General features: G+C 41.0%; 1 protein-coding gene across 1 annotated transcript in view; it reads right to left on the reverse strand.

Annotated features, from left to right (window-relative positions):
- The window catches only part of EYS (eyes shut homolog (Drosophila)), a 1,343,277-nt gene that overhangs the window by 72,989 nt on the left and 1,247,283 nt on the right, over positions 1-23,005 (reverse strand). Inside the window, 1 exon segment of the mRNA XM_021084496.1 lies at positions 22,051-22,223. Coding sequence (XP_020940155.1) covers positions 22,051-22,223 — 173 coding nt within the window.

Consider the following 23,005-nt stretch of genomic DNA (forward strand, 5'->3'; position numbering starts at 1 on the left):
ACTGTCTAACTTCACTTAGCACAATAATTTCTAGGTCCATCAGTGTTGCTACAAATGCCATTATTTCTTTCCTTTTAATGGCTGAGTAATATTCCTTTGTGTATATGTACCACATCTTTATCCACCTCTCTGTTGATTTTTTTTTTTTTTTTGTCTTTTTGGCATTTCTTGGGCCGCTCCCACAGCATATGGAGGTTCCCAGGCTAGGAGTCTAATCGGAGCTGTAGCTGCCAGCCTACACCAGAGCCACAGCAATGCAGGATCCGAGCCACATCTGCAACCTATACCATAGCTCACAGCAACGCTGGATCCTTAACCCACTGAGCAAGGCCAGGGATTGAACCAGCAACCTCATGGTTCCTAGTTGGATTTGTTAACCACTGCACCACAAAGGGAACTCCTGATTTTTTAAATACATTTTTTAAGTACTAAGATTGAGAAAAATCTTTTATAGTATTTTCTTCTCATCCAGGAATGTTTTTTCTAGTTATTTATGTATCATTTTATCATCACTGAAGTTTTAAAATTTCCTACATTGAAGTTTTGGTCCTTTCTCACCAAATTTACTCTAAGTATTTTGTAATTTTGGGGGGGGGGCATCACGACTGTGAGTGGAAGTTTTTTTTTTAGTTTCTACATCTAGGTAGTTTTGCTAGTGTAACAAGACATTAAAATAGAAGTTCCGGTTGAAACACCAAGAAAATAGGAATGGCACATCACAGTGAGATGACCAGGACTTACGAAGCTGATGACTCCTGAATTCCTCACCTCACTAAGGATGTAAGATGTGTATAGAGCCTTTCCCCTCCCCCTTTCTCCTGAAATCAAGAGAGAGGTTTTGGGGACACAGCCTGGAGAGCTTAGTGTGTGTTCCTCAAGTGTGAGGTGAGGGGTGTAGCGTATTGACTCCTGCCTGCAAAGTGTAAGAGGTGCTGCATTGAGTGGGGAGCAAAGGAGAGCCCAATACTAGACAGATGTGTCAGTGCTCCCAGGATTTGCTGGGGAATGGGAATTGCTCATGTCTGATACAGGGCCTGTGCAGAGGACAGAGATGCTGAGGTGATTTTTCTTAAGTTCTTCTCCTCTTCCCCTCCCCTCCTCCCTCCCCTCTCCCCTCCCTCATCTCCTCCTCCTTTGTTCTTTTCTTTTTTCTTTCTTTTTGCTTTTTAGGGCTTCACATGCGGCATATGGATGCTCCCAGGCTAGGGGGCAAATCAGAGCTACAGCTGCCAGCCTGCACCACAGACACAGCAACTAGGGATCTGAGCATGTCTGAGACCTACTCCACAGCCCATGGTAATGCCAGATCCTTAACCCACTGAGTTGGGTGAGGGTTCAAACCCGCATCCTTATAGATACTAGTGGGGGTTTGTTACCACTGAGCTACAACAGGAATGAGCTTCCATCCTTTTTTTTTTTTTTTTTTTTTTTTTTTTTTGCTTTTTAGGAGGTTCCCAGGCTAGGGGTCTAGGCTATAGCTGCCGGCCTCTGCCACAGCCACAGCAATGCCAGATCCGAGCCGTGTCTGTGACTTACACCACAGCTCACTGCAACACCAGATCCTTTACCCACTGAACAAGGCCAGGGATTGAACCTGCAACCTCATGGTTCCTAGTTGGATTTGTTTCCGCTGAGCCAGGATGGAAACTCCCTTTTTTTTTTTCCTCTTAAGTTCTGACCAAAAGAAACATCTCAAGAGGTCAAGAGCCCTCTAGATTGCTCGAAGTACAACCAACTAGACTGTAGATGCCTTTTCCTGGGCAAAGAAAACTGTAGATGAGAAAGCGCCAGCCATGTGGTTTCCAAAGAGCCCCTGAAAATGCCCCACAAGACAATGCTGGCTTTAACATCTGCCAAATCCAGAGATCAGCGAAGCTAAATCGACTCACCTCTATCAGTCAAGAGAGGTTTCCTGCCTTCTTTTCCCTCCCTGAGCTCGGTACCCCACAGTAAGGAACTGGGGTTAGCAGCACAGGGGAGGAAAGATACATGGTTCTCCTCTCTCTGACTTTAGTGTTTCTATCAGACTTGGCCCCAAATGGAGGAGGAAAAACCATGAAGTTTAAAGCAGATGGAAAATTTGTCAACCATTTAGAAATGGACAACCTTATTACTAAGTGGAGCTGAAGTTTTGTGACCCAGGAGAGGCCATGTCTAAATTTTCATTTGAGGGGAAAAGGAAAATTTAAAGGGAGAATGAAGAACCAAGTAAAGTCGCTTTATGTCTACTTATGTTCATGCTACTGTGAGGAAAAGCTATGGATTTCTTTTTTTTTTTTTTTGTCTTTTTAGGGCCACGCCCATGTCATATGGGGGTTCCCAGCCTAGGGGTTGAATCAGAGCTGTAGCCACAGGCCTACACCACAGCCACAGCAATGCCAGATCTGAGCCAAGTCTTAGACCTACACCACAGCTCATGGCAATGCCAGATTCTTAACCCACTGAGCAAGGCCAGGGATCGAATCCGCATCCTCATGGATACTAGTCAGATTCGTTTCTGCTGAGCCATGACGGGAACTCCCAGTTATTGATTTTTATTTTTTGTCTTTTTTTTTTTTTTTTTGTCTTTTTGCCATTTCTTGGGCCGCTTCCGCAACATATTGAGGTTCCCAGGCTATTGGTTGAAGTGGAGCTGTAGCCGCCGGCCTATACCACAGACACATCAACACGGGATCTGAGCCACACCTGCGACCCACACCACAGCTCATAGCAATGCCAGATCCTTAACCCAATGAGCAAGGCCAGGGATCGAACCCAAAACCTCATGGTTCCTAGTCAGATTCATTAACCACTGAGCCATGACGGGAACTCCTATTTTTTGTCTTTGAACTAGGGACAACACCAGATTTTCTCATTTAAATGGTACCAATAAGAAATCAATTTGTATCTTTTTTTGCTAGTGTTAATATTGCTTATTTAGTCTTTTTCTCATTGAATGTGTTTGGACCATCCAAGACAATGGTGAATAATAATATTAACAATAGGTATCTTTGTATTGAGAGAACAGAAGAGGCTCAAAGGTAAAGAAAAGGATGGAGTTTCATGAGACCTCATGAGAGAAAATGCACAGGGATTAACACAGCTGCTCACCAAAGGATCACCGTTTTACCAGCTTCCATGCATGACCCTCAGGCACTTTCTCCTGATACCAAAGCTTAGGTCAGGCTGGCATTTCCCAATTAACAGCACAACAACTGACACCAGCCAACAGCCAAACAAACCCCAGAACCCAATTGAAAAGTGGCCAAAGACCTGAATAGACATTTCCCTAAACAGACATACGGAGGGCAAAAAGCACTGGGAACAGAATGACCCCCATCCCTCATTAGGAGAGAAATGCAAATCAAAATGATTGTGAATTACCAACCCGCCCCTCTCTGAATGGCCATCATTAGTAAGTCTACAAGGAACAAGTTCCTGAGAGGGTGTGGAGAAGAAGATGCCCTCCTACAGTCTGGGTATTTTTGGAAATGTGTATAACCGCTATGGACCACAGGATCAAGGTCATCCAAAACATCAATATATATAGAAAGACCTTATGGCCCAGGAATCCCACTCTTGGTCATATTTCCGGAATTTGTTCTTTTAAATATTTAAAAGCCCCATTATGTTCATGCGGCACTATTCACAATAGCCAGACATGGAAAAAATATCCTCAATGTCCATCGAGAGATGATTGGATTAGGAAGAGAATGTATGTATACACAGTGGAATGCTACACAAATGTTAACAAGAGCCAAAAACATGCCATTCGCAGTCACATAGGTGGAAATAGAAACTGTCTTACTAAGTGAAATAAGTCAGAACATGAAAGACATATACCAAGGGATATCCCTTCTATCTGGAATCTAGCAAATGGAACCAATGAACCTTTCTACATAAAAGAAATTCATGGACTGGAAAACATAAAATAAAACAAAACAACAACAACAAAAAAACAATAGGCATCTTTGTCAAGTTCTGATTTTTTGGGGTGGGTGTGCCTGTGGCATACATAATTTCCCATGCCAGGGATCGAACCTGCCACAGCAATGAAAACACCAGATCTTTAACCTGCTGTGCCACCAGGGAATTCCAAGTTGACTTTTAAAATAGTAAGTATTGATTTACCTTCCAGATCTGCTATAGCAATTAAAAAATTATTTTCACTCATTGGGCCAGTTTGGTTAATTATAGTTTGATAGAAGAACATGAATTTTTCTCTAAGTTTTAAAGGTTGTTTGCAAAGGAAGTACACATATTATTCTTAAAAATTTTTCTTCATCTATGATCATGTCACATTCTTGTTAGGAATGAAATTAGGAATTATATTTTTAACCATTTTACCAGGAGTTCCCATCATGGCACAGTGGTTAATGAATCCGACTAGGAACCATGAGGTTGTGGGTTCGATCCCCGGCCTTACTCAGTGGGTTAAGAATCCGGTGTTGCTTTGAGCTGTGGTGTAGGTTGTAGACGAGGCTTAGATCCCGAGTTGCTGTGGCTCTGGTGTAGGCTCTGATTAGACCCCGAACCTGAGAACCTTCATATGTCTCAGGAGTGGCCCTAGAAAAAGCAAAAAGACAAAAAAAAAAAAAAAAATTTACCAAATTAAAATCAGATTGAAATCAGACTCTTGAAAAACTAAACTTTTTCAGCTTTACAAAAAAACTCATCCTTTGCTTTATTTATATTTTATGTATTTCAGATACACCAATTCCCTTTTTAAAATTATTTTTTATTTAGGTATTTTATATCTTAACAATACAAATATATCCTGCTTCCTATATTTATTTATCTATTCATTTATTTATTTAGCCTATGCCCATTGCATGTGGAAGTTCTGGGGCCAGGGATGGAACCCACACCACAGCAGTGACAATGCCAGATCCTTAACCCACTGCACAACCAGGGAACTCCCCCTGTATTTTTATTTTCTTGTTTTTAGTTCTATTTTATTTCTTTCAGCTTTCTCTTTAACAAATTCCCTTTTCCAAAGTTATTTTTATTTATATTATTCTTTTCACCCCTAATTTCTTAATATCAGCACTTTTTATGGCTTGTGATTAAAAAGTTTTGAGGAAGGCTCTTTCATGTCTCAGTGGGAGCATAAATTGTTTAAAGGGCAGTTTGGTAAAATCTTTCAAAATTAAACATAAACATACTATTTGACCCAGTAATTCCACTGACAGAAAATTTCTGCTGGTGGCTTTCTGAGGAAAGACAAATTCTGCATGCTCTTGGAAGATGTAAAAAATTTATCTTTTACAAAAAGAATATAAAGGCTCTAACGAAATGAAAAAAAAAAAAGGATAAAACATTCAAGTAAAGTTATTGACAATAACAAAGGCCCTGGTTAGGAGCCTGAAATTTTTATGAAATATTAGATATTTGTTTAATGTAGGAACAAGAAGGAAAAAAGTGAACAACAATGAAATAAACATCAGAAATGAATGCTGAAAGATGGCAAAAGTCAATGTTCTAAAGAGTGGAAAGAAGTATCAACTCCATTTACCTCCTAAAAAAATCATATCTCCAATTGTGGGAAAGAAGCTAAAAAGCAATTATGATACAATGGAGATTTTCAGAAGAGGAAAGGAGGGATCAGATCCATTAGACTCTCTGTTGCTTGGGGAATGAAACACATCCCTTAGACATTCATGAATATCCTTCATAGAGCATGAATTTAATGCAATCCATTCAGCAAATATTTGTCTCCTAACACAGTACCTGAAACTCATAGCACCTAATAACCCTGAAGGACGTAAAGAAGAAAAAGACGTAAAGAAGACGTAAAGAAGAAAAAGACGTAAAGAAGAAAAAGACGTAAAGAAGAAAAAGAAAAAGAGTCCTTTGCTGTAACTTGGCCTTGTATCATTCTTTCTCTTTTTTTCTATTTTGTCCACACCCATGGCATATAGAAGTTCCCGGGCCAGGGATGGAATCTGAGGCACAGCTGTGACCTATGCCAGAGCTGCAGCAAAGCCAGCTCCTTAACCAACTGCCCTGGTTGGGGTGAAACTGGTGCCTCCACAGAGACAGGCTGGATCATTAACCCATTGCCTCACAGTGGAAACTCCCTCTTTTTTTTTTTGAAATGAAAATAATTTTTTTCCTCTTTTCACTCCTTCTCTATCTTTCAAAACAGTAAATTTGAAGGTTAGGGCTGCCTTTGTTTTGTACTCCCTGCAGCATCTGATTCTGCAGCATTCTAACATTTAGTTGTGGCATCCAACTAATATTTGTTGATAATGCGGTATTGTACTGATGATATTTTGAAATAAAGTATATAAATATTTTATAGGGAGTTCCTGTTGTGGCTTAGTGGGTTAAGAACTCGACTAGTATCCATGAGGATGTGGGTTTGATCTGTCTAAGTCACACTCTGTTATCTTTCATAATGTCATCTGTTTATTTCCTTCATAGCAATCACAATTTGGAATCTTTATTTTATTTAGTTCTGTCTCCTTTTTAGATGTTACACCTCATTGAGGAAAGAAGATATGTTTGTTTTATTTACCTACTTTTACAAGCACTTAGGACAGACCTGGCAGCTCGTAGGTTTTAATTAGCATTTGTTAAATGAATAAATTATAGAATGAGTTTTCTTACAGTTAAAATAACATAATGAAGATTTCCCACTTGTGGCTCAGTGGTAATGAACCTGACTAGTATCCATGAGGAGTCAGGTTCGATCCCTGGCCCCACTCAGTGGGTTAAGGATCTGGCATTGCCGTAAGCTGTGGTGTAGGCCTGCAGCTACAGCTCTGATTTGACCCCTAGCCTGGGAACTTCTATATGTCTCAGGTGCAGCCCTAAAAATAAAAAATAAAAAAAAAATAACATAATTCATCCATATTTATTATCTCATAATCTTACAGGTAATTTCTAATACTAAGAAAAGTAAAGCATATTGATGTCAAATTGAATAAATTTCTGTGCCAATGGGACAAACCATAATCAATAATTAACACATCTTCCCAAGTCTCTAGATAACATTTTATTTTAATTAATTAATTAATTAATTAATTTGTCTTTTTGCCTTTTCTAGAGCCACTCCCGGCATATGGAGGTTCCCAGGCTAGTGGTCGAATAGGAGCCATAGCCGCCGGCCTACGCCAGAGCCACAGCAACGCGGGATCCGAGCCTCGTCTGCGACCTACACCACAGCTCACAGCAACGCCGGATTCTTAACCCACTGAACAAGGCCAGGGACCAAATCCGCAATTTCTCATGGTTCCTAGTTGGATTCGTTAACCACTGAGCCACAACGGGAACTCCTCTAGATAACATTTTAATCACAATGGTTAAGACTTGATCAGTGGTTCACAATTTTATACTTGAGCTATTATTCTTAAGAAGACAGTTATTGTTTCAGTTTCTGTTTAAATACTAAGTAATCACTTCCATTAGTAGATTTTGCTTTAAATATTGTATAACTGAATCTGTGTATTTGAAGCACCTTTGTGGGATTCACAGTAACAAAAGGAGAGGACACAGGCTGTATAGTCAGTTAAGCATTCTGACTTCAGCTCTGCCACTAATGAGCCATTCCTCATACTAGTTACCTATCTACCTTATTTATTTATTTATTTTTTTCTTTTGCCTTTTCTTGAGCTGCTCCCGGGGCATATGGAGGTTCCCAGGCTAGAGGTCTAATCGGAGCTGTAGCCACCAGCCTACGCCAGAGCCACAGCAACGCAAGATCCGAGCCACATCTGCGAACTACACCACAGCTCACAGCAATGTTGGATCCTTAACCCACTGAGCAAGGCCAGGGATAGAACCCGCAACCTCATGGTTCCTAGTTGGATTCGTTAACCACTGTGCCATGACGGGAACTCCTCTTAGAATAATATCTAGATTGCAATCACTCTTCTTAGCCATTGGTAATGAGCTGTCATGCTTTGAGATGAAGGAGACACAGAATAAAACTCCATTTGCATCAGTAGGAGTAACTCATAATTCATTTTCCTTATTGTCAATCTAAGAGTTCTGACTGGAATTCGAAAACTGAAGAAGAGATCGACCATATAAATGGAGTGTGGGGAGGCGAGTGACTTGCTGGAGGTCACGCAGGTGGCTGTTTCCTACCCTGGATTGGAGTCGACTCTCTTCTCCAAGTGTAAGTTCATCCTGTTACCCGAGTCCCACCCTGTCAACTTCAATATATCAGCTATAAAGTGATATGAGGATTTTTTTTCATTAATAAAACAAATTCCCAGAGTTCCCTGGTGGCTCAGTGGGTTAAGGATCTGGCATTTTCCCTGCTGTGGCACGAGTTCCATTCCTGGTCCCAGAACTTCCACATGCCGTGGATGTGGCCAAAAGAACCCCCAATATCTGAGTGTACTTAAAGGATGAAGTTCCTTAATTAACGAGCAGATCTTAAAGGAATAAAGAGTTGATGAAGATGCAGTGCCTATGGTAAGCAGCTCTTTACAGAAAACTGCCCTCAGCAGGGAACCCCTTTTCTTGTCATATCAGCAAAGCTATATTCTAACTAGGTTTTTTGTTTGTTTGTTTTTTGCTATTTAGGGTCACACTTTCGGCATATGGAAGTTCCCAGGCTAGAGGTTGAATCAGAGCTACACCACAGCCACAGCAAAGCCAGATCTTTAACCCATGATCGAGGCCAGGGATCAAACCTGCATCCTCATGGGATACTAGTTGCGTTCTTAACTTGCTGAGCCACAATGGGAACTCTACCCTGTAACTAGCTTTTAAACTGGTGCCCCCATGTTCTACTTGTCTCTGGCCCGAGCACAACTTTCACATCTTTTAATCACACAATACCTTGCCTAACTTGTCAGTTCGGTTCATAAATCAAAGAGGTAGAAATGAAGAATCAGTAGCTAATAGGTGATCAGATCTCTTCCCTAGCTTCCTCTCTGTTATCTTCTGAACAAACTGTGTGAACAAGATAACATCTAGAGGGAGATCACAAGAAGTCCAAGGGCCTGCGCACAGCAGGGGATGAGGATGGCTCTGACCCCCATCCTAACGATTAACTGAGATCACTTCCCTGCTTCCCTTTAAAACTTTCATGTTTGAGCAGAATCTTTGGAGGCGATTTTTTGGGGACACAGAGTCCTCCATCTCCCCCAATTGCTGGCATTCTGATTAAAAGCAACTTTCCTTTCTACTCATCTTTGTCTTTTTTTTTTTTTTTTTTTCTTTTTTTGTCTTTCTGCCTTTTCTAGAGCCGCTCCTGCAGCATATGGAGTTCCCAGGGTACGGGAAGCGCTGTAGCCACCGGCCTACACCAGAGCTACAGCAACGTGGGATCTGAGCCTCGTCTACAACCTAGGCCACAGCTCACAGCAACGCCGGATCCTTAACCCACTGAGCGAGGCCAGGGATCGAACCCGCGACCTCATGGTTCCTAGTCAGATTCGTTAACCACTGCGCCACGACGGGAACTCCTCACCTTTGTCTTTCTCAAGTGTTGCTTTTCGAGCAGACAATAGCCAGACCTAGCTCAGTAACCCTACTATGCTCTAGAGAATGGAGGGTGAAAAAAAGTGTTCTTTTGTTTTCTGTAGATAAGAATACTTTGAGCAACATTACTTTTTCAACTTTACCAAGTAGCACATTTGGGATATAATCATTTCTGAGTATGTTTTTACAAAAGCTGCTTCTCTGGAAAAAGTCTTTTGTCAAGGGCATTTTTTTAAATCAAGTAGTAATTAGACTTCACTTAATACACCCATAAATTTGCAGTCCTTTGTGTATTACATAGGTGTTCTGATATTCTCTATTCCAACAGGGCAAGCGTTGAATAACCCCAAAGGCTTTCAGATGTTGTGAGAGAGGCCCCTTAAGTCCTTTGAGTTGCAGGAAGGACAATTGTGTAATTCTTTAATTATCTTAACACATGGGAAAAATGGCTGTGGAAGCTTTTCATTTTCCTTTTGCTCTACTGGTTTAGACTAAAATCCAGGAGCTCAGTCCAGAATCCCTAACATACACTTTTCTCAATAGCACTTGTTTATTATAATAAGTCATGGAGGAGAGAGGTATGATGGAGGCAAGAAGGCAGCAACACTGTGAGGACACCTTACAGCCCACAAAAAAAGAAAAACCTCTAAAATACACACTTTTTAAAAAAAATACAATTATTCAACATTCTGTTTTTTTCTTTTGGCCTCACCCAATGGATGCTGAAGTTCCCAGGTCAGGGATCAGACTCGAGCCACAGCAGTGACCCAAGCCATTGCAGTGATAATGCCAGATCCTTAATCCACTGAGCCACCAGAGAACTCCTTCAGCATTTTAATTATTGTTGTTTTTGTTGTTGTTTTTTTGACTTTTTAGGGCTACATCCATGGCATAGGGAAGTTCCCAGGCCTCTGACAGAGCCACAGCAATGCCAGATCCAAGCCACATCTGCAACCTACACACAGCTCACAGCAATGCCAGATCCCTGACCCACTAAGTGAGGCAAAGGATGGAACCCAGATCCTCATGGATACTAGTCAGGTTCATTTCTGCTGTGCTACAATGGGAACTCAAAAATATTCTAGTTTTAAAGCTTACACAGGCAGTCAACTTAAATACAGTGAACAAAGCTATCTCAGAGAAAACAACTCTACCGTGGTTAAGATAGGCTGACAAAAGACATGGGGGACCCACTGGGTATGGCAGCCACAGGGATATGCCTGCAGGAAAGCCCCTTTTGATGTTTGCTGTCATCGAGGTGTAGGTTAACCATCTACCTGGAGACTTATGGGGATACACTCCAATGAGCAGAATTATCAGCCACTCACCCTGATGACAGCTTTACTTTCTCTAGAGCTTCAAGATTTGGGACGGAAAGAGACCAAAAATTTCAATTTTATTTAATACACAAGAACAAAAAAGATGAGGTTCAAAAGTAACCTTGGTCCCTTTAGAATGGCAAAGGGAATTACAAAATGTCATTTTGGAGGCTAACTCATTATGTGCAATATTTAGATTTGCCCTCTGGAAAAGACTGGATGTTCCATGCCAGGCGTTAAGTTATGGATGCAAATCAAAATGGGCAGTAAAATGCTGACTTTCAAAGAGCTGCATTAACTTTACAAGTATAAGCCACTAACATGCCAGATATGCTTTCATGACCAACGTCCGACCAGGAAAGAGTTAATTCGCTCCCAGCAAATCCCTTTCGCAGGACCAAGGGAGATAAATTTCAGTAGAACAAGGGAATAAAAAATATACCCATAGGGAGTTCCCTGGTGGCTCAGTGGGTTAAGCATTGGCATTGTCACTGCTGTGGCTCAGGTCATGGCTATGGTGTGGGTTTTATTCCTGGCTTGGGAATTTAGGCATGCCCTGGGTGCCGCCAAAAAAAAAAAAAAAAAAAAAAAGGCTATATTTTGCTATTGTTTCTCTTATAGGAAAAAGATCTTAATTTAAAATATGTAAATAGATTAGCTTTTGTAAATTATTCTTGTTTGCGCTTCAAATTTTTAATTTAATTTCAGAAATGAATAGGAAGCCCAGTTCTTAGTAATTCTGATATCATGCTCCCTTTAGAAAAATAAGGACCCAAATAGCCTTTCAGGAACCTTGATTGCATTAAGTAATTTATACATTTTGAGCCATGAGCCTTACTTCTGATACTGAGTGTTTATAATTCTCATTTGCCAGTGTGCATTCAGATTCAGGGTTTACAGCAACATCATTATAGTGAAATTGGGATCATTTAATACTGCTTATCCTTACCTTTGGACATATCCTTTATTTCTGAAGAACAGGGTAGGATAAGGCAAGGAAAAGCATATAGAACACTCTTAATCGTGGAGAGCATGCAGATATCAGATACATTGAATAATCTTAATGCAACAAAGGTACATATGAAGTCAGGATTTGGTTACAAACTATAATTTTTGGAAATATTCTCTCTCATCCTCTATTTTTTTCTCATTTAATCTCTGTCTTATAAATGCATAATGAAGGCATCTGAGACCCCACTGGCCAAGTCATTTAATCACAGACACAGGCCATGAGTTTAATGGAGTTACCAGTTTGATTATTTTGATTCAACAGTAATTGCTATACTTTCTAAAATTATTCCCTTGCTGGATTAATGTTTTTTCTCTAAAATTATTTATTTATCTGAGTTCGAAAAAAAAAATCATCCTTCTGAAAGTGTCAATCTTTTCAGGTTTAGTTGATCTTATCAAGTATATGAACAGTAACTTGCATCTACCCATTTTTTTTTTTCTTTTTGTGGCCATAACTGCAGCATATGGAAGTTCCCAGACTAATGGTTGAATTGGCACTGCAGCTGTCTGCCTACACCACAGTATCAGATTTAAGCTGCCCTTGCAACCTAGACCGCAGCTTGTAGCAACGCTGGATCCTTAACCGACTGAGTGAGGTCAGGGATCCAACCTGTGTCCTCATGGACACTAGTTGGGTTCTTAACTTGGTGAGCCACTATGGGAACTCCGTATTTACCCAATATTAAGAGTGAAAATTCATATGAAGTGATCATGCTGTTCTTTCTCAAAGTGAAGTTCTTTTTAGGACACTTAAAATGTGGTAGGGTCATTATCTGGTAAAAGGACAAAGACGAAAACAAGGATCAAGTCATCGACTCCTTAAGGAAAATCAAAACAACAAAATGCTCAGTGATAAAGGCATAACGTGCTTTTAAGCACAATTTTTTTTTTTTTTATGTCTTTTTAGGACTGCACCAGCATCATATGGAGGTTCCTGGCTTAGGGTTAGGGTTTCAAGCCAGAGCTGTAGCCTCTGGCCTACACCACAGCCACAGCAACGCAGGATCCAAGCAATGCCAGATCCTTAACCCACTGGGTAAGGCCAGGGATCGAACCCAAGTCCTCACGGATACTAGTTGGGTTTGTTAACCACTGAGCCATGATAAGAACTCCTTAAACACTTATGATTTTTATTGAATTGCGACACAGAGAAGAGAGTGAGGGCAGATCCCACATATACTTATTTTGCTCAGTTTAGGCCTAAGAGGCCACGCCTGGCTTCTCATGTGGGGAATGCTTGCATGGAGGAGGACACATTTCTGCAGAATGGCTGGAGACAAATGCCCACTCGACCTTGACTTTCTGCAGTGAGGTTGCTGTTGGTACTGGTTGAGGATGCAATCACTCTGCTCCTGCACCCAGAGTCTTCCTGTCATCTTTTCCACAGCTCAGTGAGTGTGAACTTCGAGGATGTACATTTAGGCAACCTAATTGTGTGGGTGTGAGTGAGTAGTTTTAAAGTTTAAGAACAAGAACAAACAGCTTTTGAATATTCCTCTCATCTGTTTCTTCTAGCAACATCAGCCAGCTGGAAGTATGGAATACATTTTATAGAGCCAATATCCCAAGCATTTCAAGAATCTTTTCAAATCAGCTTCTCCAAGTTAATTCTATGAACTCAGTGGAATGAGTGAAAATCTCAGGCCATGTTTGAAAAAGTATGGCTGAATTGGTGTTCTCCAAACTTTCTTGATCATAGCTCATATGTTACTTATTTAAAATTACATGCATATATATACACAACACAAAGCCCAGAAATTAAAAGGCTGACATAAAAAAAGAGAAGTAAGGAGTTCCTATTGTGATGCAGAGGAAATGAATCCAACTAGTATCCATGAGGATGCAGGTTCAATCCCTGGCCTTGCTCAGTGGGTTAAGGAGCTGGCGTTGCTTGGCTGTGGCATAGGCCGGCAGCTACAGCTCGGATTTGACCCCTAGCCTAGGAACTTCCATATGTTGCGGGTGCAGCCCTAAAAAGCAAAAATAAAATAAAATAGAAGTAATATTTTTTCCAATGTCACACTAGAGTATATTCCGTGAAAGTCTTGTTTTGTGAGAAAGAAGAGTGCCAGTGCTTAGTGCTTTGTTATTTTACAACTTCTCAGCCTTTCCTGTGTGATTACACAGGGTGAGTTCTTGAAAGGGGATGTTATAAAACTATAGAATGTTTTATTTATTTATTTATTTATTTATTTATGCATGCATGCATGCTTTTTATGCCCGCACCTGCACCATACGGAGGTTCCCAGGCTTGGCGCCAAATTGGACCTACAGCTGCCAGCTTACACCACAGTCACAGCAATGTGGGATCCCTGAGCTGCGTCTGTGACCTACACCACTCATGGCAACACCAGATCCTTAACCCAATCAGAGAAGCCAGGGATCGAACCTGCAACCTCATGGTTCCTAGTTGGATTCTTTTCCTCTGTGCCATGAGGGCAACTCCCTAGAATGTTTTAAAGAAAGGCTGAACCAGAGTTCCTATTGTGGCTCAGTGGTAATGAACCCTACCAGTATCCATGAGGATTCGGGTTTGATCCCTGTCCTTGCTCAGTGGGTCAAGGACCCGGCATTGCCGTGAGCTGTGGTGTACGTTGCAGATGTGATTCGGATCTGGTGTAGGCCGGTGGCTACAGCTCTGATATGACCCCTAGCCTGGGAACCTCCATATGCTGTGGGTATGGCCCTAAAAAGATTTAAAAAAAAAAAAAAAAAAAAAGAAAGGTTGAATCAAGTCAGAAAGATCTACCTACCACCCATGGACTCTGTCACTTTCGACTAGTTATTTACATTCTTGGAGCCTCAGTTTCCTGCCCTGCACGATGAGAATAATGACATATCTCTCTGGGTTATTATGTGGATCCCATTGGGAGATGAAAAGTAGGCACATAGCTGAGGGCGGGGCATACACCAAGCGCTCAATAGATGTGAGTTCATTACGACACACTCTTGCCCTCGTGCGCGAAGGAACACACTTTTGGAAAGTTCTATATTAGACTATTCATGCATTGACTATCTTATTATTTAACCGTCTCAGTTTCACAGCTACATACTGACTTTCCTCTGAAGAACTTTCAAATCACTTCCAATTCAGCAAAAATGTGAGAGCCTGCCACACGCAGGCACTTTGGCCCCTTCAGAGCTGTGGTGATGGCCTGGGCAGAGGTGATACCCACCTTTACACAGCATCCAGTCAGAGGAAAGGGTGGTGAGGAGTGTGGCCAATATTTAAAAAAGAGACACAAAATAGTGTGAACTGAGGGTGCAGTAGGATAAGTAGGGGTCTGTCCATGTCAGGTTTGTGCATCATTTTAAGCAGTTCTTATCTCATCCTAAGGAACATAGGAAGCCATTTCCCTTTATCATTTCTTAAAGTTTTAACATTTAAATTTATTTATTTTTGGCTGCAGTGACAGCATGCAGAAATTCCCTGGTATGTGGGGCCAGGGATCGAACCCATGCCATAGCAGTGACAATACTGGATCCTTAACCCCTGAGCTACAAGGAAACTCCAGGGAACCATTTTCAAGCTCAAAGTCATAGGAAGACAAAATATTTGAAAAGACCCAACATGAGCACATCGGTGAATATAAACCAACAAACCAACGCTGAACGGAGCAGCTGCTGCCATTGTGCAGGTTGGAAGGCAATTTACATAACACACTGGCACCTCCATCCCTAGTTATTTCCGTTCCTAACAATCAATAAATGTTATTGCCGCCTTATAAAATGTTGACTTCACAGTTTCTCAGGTGGTGTAAATTTACTCCGACTCTAATCCGTTTTCCCTTTCTGTGAAGAGTTTTTAAACATTATGACTGATGTGTTTGCACTCTCTGTTGCATGGACCTGGCAGGTGCATCCTACCGCACAGCTCTTAAGCTGACCGAGCATAGCCTGATGGGAGTGGTGGGATCTGACAGCATTCATTTCATACCAAAAATGGACTCTTTGTGGGAGGGCCTGGGCTGACAGACCTGCAAAGTTAAATTCTCTAGTGAGCTGAGGACAAACTGCAGAGGTTTACACATGGTTGACAAAGTCAATTTGCCATAAATATATCCAGGAGAGACAATTTCTGCCCCTGTTCATAGTCTATCCATTTTAAAGACATTTTTAACAGGCTGAAAATGCCTGTGTTGGGAGGGAGAATTCTGGGAGGCTGCTAGACAATGACAAAGGGCCAAAATGAACAGAAAAGACATTTGGTCATGAGAGTTTAGTGCTTTACTGAGAAAATCTGAGAGGCAAAAGGCTAGGAAGAGTTTGATCATGAAGAGTCTTTGTTCTCTCTTTAAAAATAGACAATAACAGATACATGTCTTCCTAGGATTTGTGATGTGAAAATCTACAAAGAAATTTGATTTGTGGTGATTGTTAGAAATTGCCTCATGGGGATAGTTTTAAGAGAGGGGTAATGCTTCATAAGTAAGATCTTAAAATTTTGCTTTTTAAATTATTTTTCTAATTCAGAAAAATAGAGTTGTTCATGTTGCTGCTTACTCTGATTTTTTTTTTTTTGGTCTCGCCTAAGGCATGAGGGAGTTCCTGGACCAGGGACTGAAATTGCACAGCAGCTACCCAAACCACTGCAGCAACAATGCTGGATCCTTAACCCGCTGTGACACAAGGGAACTACTGATTATTGAAATAATAGTGGAATAATGTTCCATACATACATCAGGTTGTAAAATATATTTTATAAACTTATAATTGATTAAATCTTACAGACTGAAATAAGATAGATAACACAAGAAATCCTATACTTTTCCTCTCTTTGAGAAGTAGCCTGAGGGCTTATGAACAAAATCAGAAATATTTGAGGAAACATTTCAGGATATAAAGTTTGAGGAAATCTTGACACTGATTGTATTACTAAGGGTTAGGTCTAACAACATATAACAGACAATACATAGCAAAATAACAGAGGCTTAGGCAAAATAGATTATTTCTCCCTCACTAACCAAAAGTCTAATGGTGGGCAGTCCATGACTGGTATGGTAGCTTAAAAGTTACCAGGGATTTAAGCTTTTTTCATTTTTTTTGGTTTCAGCATCTCAGCATGTATCTTCCATTTTCAAGGTTGCCTATGATCCATGATGATTTCTGGAATTAGAATAATCTCATCCACATTCCAGGCTTAGGAAAGAAAGGAAGGCTAGGGAGTCATGCTGCTTCTTAAGGAATTTTTCTAAAGGTCAGTGCTGTCCTCTAATATTTCTGCTTACATCTGGTTGTACATAATTTAGTCCCAGAGTTGCTCTTGGCTTTAAGGGAGGCTGGGGCATTTCAGCTGGCTATGTTACTACTTCAAATAAAATCAGGGATGAATCAATAAAAATGGAGAGAATATATTGGTCAAACAACTAGTGGATTTTGCCAAAATTTATAGAATTCTCAAAGTCAAAATATCTTATTATTTTTGTGTTTTGGGTTTTTTTTTTTTTTTTTTTTTTGTCATGCAGAAGTTCTGGGGCCAGGGATTGAACCCATGCCACAGCAGTGACCTGAGCCACAAGAGTGACAATGCCAAATCTTTAACTCTCTGAGACACCAGGAAATTCCCATTTTGCTGTTTTTAATAGGGGTGTGTGTGTGTATTCATATATACATATGTTATATATACAAAAAACTAAATATAGCACCAATCATTGGTAGGAGGCAAAATGCCTTTAGAGAAGGATTACAGCATTAACTATAGATAGAGGAGCAATTGCTAAACCTAATGAAAGACTCTGGCCAGAAAATACTTCCCCGTTACTTATGGATGTATTTTTAATGACTTGGAATGATTATTGGAACAATAATGGTAATTTTGCTCAGATGGAACTGCCTGTTGCAGAAACAGAGAGAAGGTACTAATCCCCCATGTCAGTGGATTCATTGGCAAGTGTCCATCAAGTCTACTTGTCAAGAGCATTTCGGTGTACACTGAGATATGTACTTATTTTAATTGCTGCTTTTTTATATGTGTCAATTGAACTTTTTTTCTTTACAGATACTGAAATAGAAAAAAAAAAAAAAGTGACAGGCAGGTGGTGCATACCTTCCCACTGAGCAAAAGGAAAGGCATTTCGCTCATTTCTTAAGGAAGAGAAAATGCAGGTCACTCGAGGGTTTCCTTCAACCCAGAGCAAGTGCAATCACTTTCCTGAGTGCTTTTTTGTGTCACCACAATCACCTCTGTCTCTTTACTCCCCTTGGGAATTGGGTTTGAGATTTTTAACACTTCTTTGTAACCAGCAGCTGGAAAGTACAGGATCTAACTATGGTGGGAAAGGAGGGCTATTGAGGCAAGATGAACAGCAGGACCATCAAGTAGATGTCGATTTGAAGAGAAAAAGCTGGATCATATCAGAGTGGAGGCTATTGAACGAGTCACAAGCCTCCATGACAGAAAATTACATGTCTTTGAAATATGCCATCACAAAATGCCAGCTTGACATTAAATGGCTTTCTAGAGATCATGTCCTTAAAGAGTCTGCTGATTATCTGTGTCCCTGGGGTGCCACTTTGTTCCCTGATTTTGTGATAACTTGGCTTGTCCCTAATCACTGCAGAGTGTCACCAACTTAGAAATATTCTCAAGAGGAAGTTAATTTTGATCTCCTATGACATCCTAGAGCACTTTCTTTTTAGCTGGAATGGAGAGCCAGCCTTGGTTCCCACATTCAGATGTGGCAGTTCCCTGTACATGTGAGAATCCTGACTTGACACCCCTAAAAAAAGAGCATTTTCTGTGTGATCAGTAACATGTGAGGCACTTGATGTGAACGATCTCCTTCAATTCTTAGGAAATTTCTAAGGCAGGCTCTGCCAGTAGACCCACTGAAGTTCGGAGATACCCCATCACTTGCCTGAGATCCCTCTATTGTCTAGAGCAAAGGAGAATCAGGATTTGAACTCAGGACACTGATTTCAGGACCTGGGCTCTGAATCACAATGTAATGCTGCTTTCATGTCCACTGAGTGATCTCCGTTGGGAGGGTAAAGTGAATTAAGAAATGTTTCTAGAGGAAACACAAGGGGGCAAGAGACTCGATAAAGCATCTCCCCTTTGTCTTTAGAACGCTGTGGTTAGGAAAACAAGAACAGATTATTCCTGTGTCGGAAGAGGCAACAGGAAGTGCACCTGAGGCGCCCTGGCGAGCGGAGCCCTTGGCGAAGAAGGCAGCTGTGAGCTTTCCCTCTGCAGTGCGGGTCCCCCTTAGCACTGCCACAAGCGCGAGCAGGAGTCCCCAGGGAGACATCAACAAGGTAAGGAATGTCATAAGAAATTTTCCATTGTTCTCCAGAAGATATATTAGTATGGCAGACATGTCTATAATTGGAAAGAAGCATGCTTTGTAGCAAACAGCAGCTGATAAAATAAGACAAGCAGATTTTTTTTCATCTCTGGTATTAACAAAAAAAGCCAAGGTAGGAAACCTCCGTTTTCTTCTGTGTGCGTTCTCTCGTGTAGGCATAATTGGGTAACAGCCATATTCGTTGGTTTTTCTCTATGGAGTAAACAAATACCCAGCATCTTTTGGACAAACTTCTGGAGGTCAGATTGGTAACTGAATGGTCCAAGACATGATCTGGGCACCACAATCTACCTATAGTTCAAATGTACCCACGAATAGAAATCTATCTGTTGGTCTTGATTCAGCCCTTTCACATGTTTTCCATCAGTTTCTGTCAATTCTATCTCTGGAACCCATCTCAACTTCACCCACGTGTTTCCTTCTCCACTGCCATCACCCTTGTCTCAGGCAAAATTATCTTTTGTCAGGATCAGAGACTGAAGCTTTAAAATCAGTATCTAGGAGTTCCCTCATGGTACAGTGGGTTAAGTATCTGGTGTTGTCACTGCAGTGGCTCGGTTGCTGCTGTGGGCAAGGGTTTGATTCCTGGCACAGGGAACTTCCATATGTCACCAGCAAGGCCAAAAAAAAAAAAAAAAAAAAAGGTGGGGGGGAACACCTGGAAAAAAAAATCCAATCAATCTCTAACATCAGAATGGTTTAAACAAATGCCTGGCTTCCTAAGGCCTCTGGAAACAACCTAAATAGAATCTATACCTGCTTCCTGTATTCATGGAAGCACCTCTCATTTTTTGGAAGGATCAGGTGCTCTCTTCAGGGTCTTCCATCTTCTGAATCTCCTGCCCAGAGACTTGTTTTCCCTCTTTGCTCTTTAGCCCGAGTACAGACCTCCCTCTTCTGCAGTCTTTCCAGTCCTGCATGGCTACTCTGGCTCCCCAGCCACTCTCTCCATCCTTGTTTCCATCATAATCTTCTCATAACATTTACATTATACCCTGAGCCATTTCTTTTTTTTTTTTTTTTTTTTTGTCTTTTTTAGAGCCGCACCCGTGACATATGGAGGATCCCAGGCAAGGGGTCTAATTGGAGCTGTTGCTGCCAGCCTATGCCAGAGCCATAGCAATGCCAGATCCAAGCTGCATCTGCAACCTACACCACAGCTCAGGGCAACGCCAGATCCTTAGCCCACTGAGCAAGGCCAGGGATCGAACCCGCAACCTCATGGTTCCTAGTCGGATTCGTTTCCGCTGTGAATTCCTCTGAGCCATTATCTATTTTCTTTTTATCTTCTCAGTTAGAAGGTAAGCTCTCTAAGGGCAGAATTCTCAAGTGGATCTGGCACATTTGTGGAAATGTTAATGGGTAGGCTAATTATCTTGAGACATTTCTCTGGATGAGGCATGTAAGAATTTCTTTTTACCTACACTGAGGCAAAGGGGCTAATAAACTGATCTTTTCTGTTACAACTATCCCTAAATCTTGGAGTCTTTGAAACTCTAATGAGAGGAAGAGAGGGGAATATAATAAGCATTTATAAATAACTGAGAAGGTATTCTTATAAAGCTTCATTTCTTATTTCATATGGTCAGTCTTATTTTCAAGTAGGAGGTGCAATTGATCTCTCTCTCAGAATATTGTGATGAATTGCATTTTTCAATAGCTTTTATATAAATGGAATGATTATGTCTAAGAAGCATAAGGCTTTTATAGGGAAGGACAAGACTTCAGTTCTATCCGTCTGGGAGTTCCTTGGTGGTACAGCGGGTTAAGGATTTGGTGTTGTCACTGCTATTGTGTAGGTTCGATCCCTGGCCCAGGAACTTCTGTATGCAGTGGGCTTGGCCAAAAAATAAAAATTAAAAATACAGAGGAAAAAAAAAAAAAACCTCCATTGGTCTACAATGCTTGTTATAGTGATGAAGCTCACTTCTGTCCTGGCCCTGCCACATGCATAGGGGACCCAGGCCTGTGGAACTACCCCTCCCAGCTATGCATTAATTCTGTGGTTTTAGTTCCCTTCAAAGATGTATATATCAAAAACTTTTTAGTCAATACTTTTTAGTCCCAGATTCTTCTTTGCTTTAGTTTCAATTTTCATGCCTATAGAATTAGATGTGGGGCCCCAGCTTTTCAATGGGTCTGAATAGGCTGGATCTTCTTGTGTCATTTGGTATATGTCCTGGGACAGAAAGCCTGTGCCCACGTAGTCTAAAATTTGGTAATGAGTGTCACTAGTGCCAAGAGGTAAATTTTGTATTTTTATCTTTATGGTGAAAATGAAGATGAAATTAGCCCGGTCCTGAGTTGATTAAATATTAATCCCAAATACTTTTAGTTCTGAAGATATTTTTGCAGACATATTTATTTCTGTATATCAAAGCCCACATTACATTCTTAGGCAATTTTCTCTTCTTAATTTTATATTATAGCTTCTTTTATATTATAGCTTCTTTTATATTATAGCTTCTTGTACATTTTTGTAACATAGGGTTTCTACATATTGGATTTTCCTAAGGAGAGGAACATGGCTCTTATTTCTGACTTAGTTTCTTGGTATATAATAATTGCGTCTTGGGTTTTGTTATCTTGAAATAGAAACAACTTGTCTACAATACATAGATAGGCTTGTTCATATTATGTCCTCAGTTTGCCAAAGTGATGAAAATGAATTTGATTTTATGTATTGTTCCGATTTTCCTTACTACTCTCGGAGCATTAGAATGCCCTTGAGGTTTTATAATATGGAGATTTTCTGTCATGCACCCTCAGGGAAAACGTATTACCTCCTTTGAAATTACTCAGTGGGTATGAGAGATACTTGCTCAGTGATCTGTCTCATTAATGGGTCTTGTCTTGACTGACTTGAAAAGAACCGAGAAAAGACTTTGACGGATATGTGAAGTAAGGTGCTGTCCTTTGTGTCTCTGAGTGACTCCCTGTCCTCTCCACCCACTTCTGCCTGTGCCCTCTGCTTAACAATGAAAAGCTCTTACCTTCAGTGCAGAGCAGCCCTGTCCTTCCGTATGGGCAGAGGCAGACAATGTCTGTCCCAGATCTGGGAACGCAGGTGGCACCATTTCCACATGGGTTGTTTTCACAAGTTGCAAACTGGCACAGCTTGCCCGAGTACAGCCTTGGACACTCACAAAACCAAGTTTCACTCTCACTGAGAATGGAAGAACAATTACAAAATCAGTCAGAAAACAAGCAACTGACCATTTACACACACGTGCAGTTATGGTGGTGTCTGGTCTAGGAAGTGGAGTTTTCTCTTCTCCCTTCTCTTTCTGTTTTTAAACTTTAAGGTATTTGTAGCTGTGTACTTTACATTGAAAGCAGATTAACAGCTTTTTCCATTGCCTGAAGTCATGCATTCTATTTTAAGCCATCTATTTTTATTTTTGATTTATCTCATGTGTTATCATACCTGCGGTGCCTTTTCAGGGCTTCATTAAATAGGCGTGGTGCTGCCTCAATAAAGTGCTTCTGTCTATGAGAAAAGTCCATTTTCAGCTCAAGGCCCAGAGGAGAATTTCAAGCTAATGTAAAGCTTCCTCCACTGAGGACAAGTCCTCCAAGAGCCACTCCTGTGATAATCTAGAAGGGAAAGCACAGTGGGCAACTCTAACGACTACACAGCTTTCCACTTTAAACCTGTGTTTGGTGGGTCTAGGCCAGAGTCCCCTGTGAAAGCAGAGCTCAGGAAGAATACCCCTCTCGCCTGTTGGGGAAACGCTCTCCAGAGGGGAGAGTGGCTTGAGTCTGGTTTCTGCCTTCCCTGGCTCCATCCCCCGCCCCCCGGCTTTTTTTTAGGGCCACACCCAGGACATATGGAAGTTTCCAGGCTAGAGGTCAAATTAGAGCTGCAGCTGCCAGCCTACACCACAGCCACAGCAACGCAGGATCCGAGCTGTGTTTGGGATCTACATACAGCTTGTGGCAATGCTG

The sequence above is a fragment of the Sus scrofa genome, chromosome 1 (assembly GCF_000003025.6).
Source record: "Sus scrofa isolate TJ Tabasco breed Duroc chromosome 1, Sscrofa11.1, whole genome shotgun sequence".
Classification (NCBI taxonomy): Eukaryota; Metazoa; Chordata; class Mammalia; order Artiodactyla; family Suidae; genus Sus; species Sus scrofa.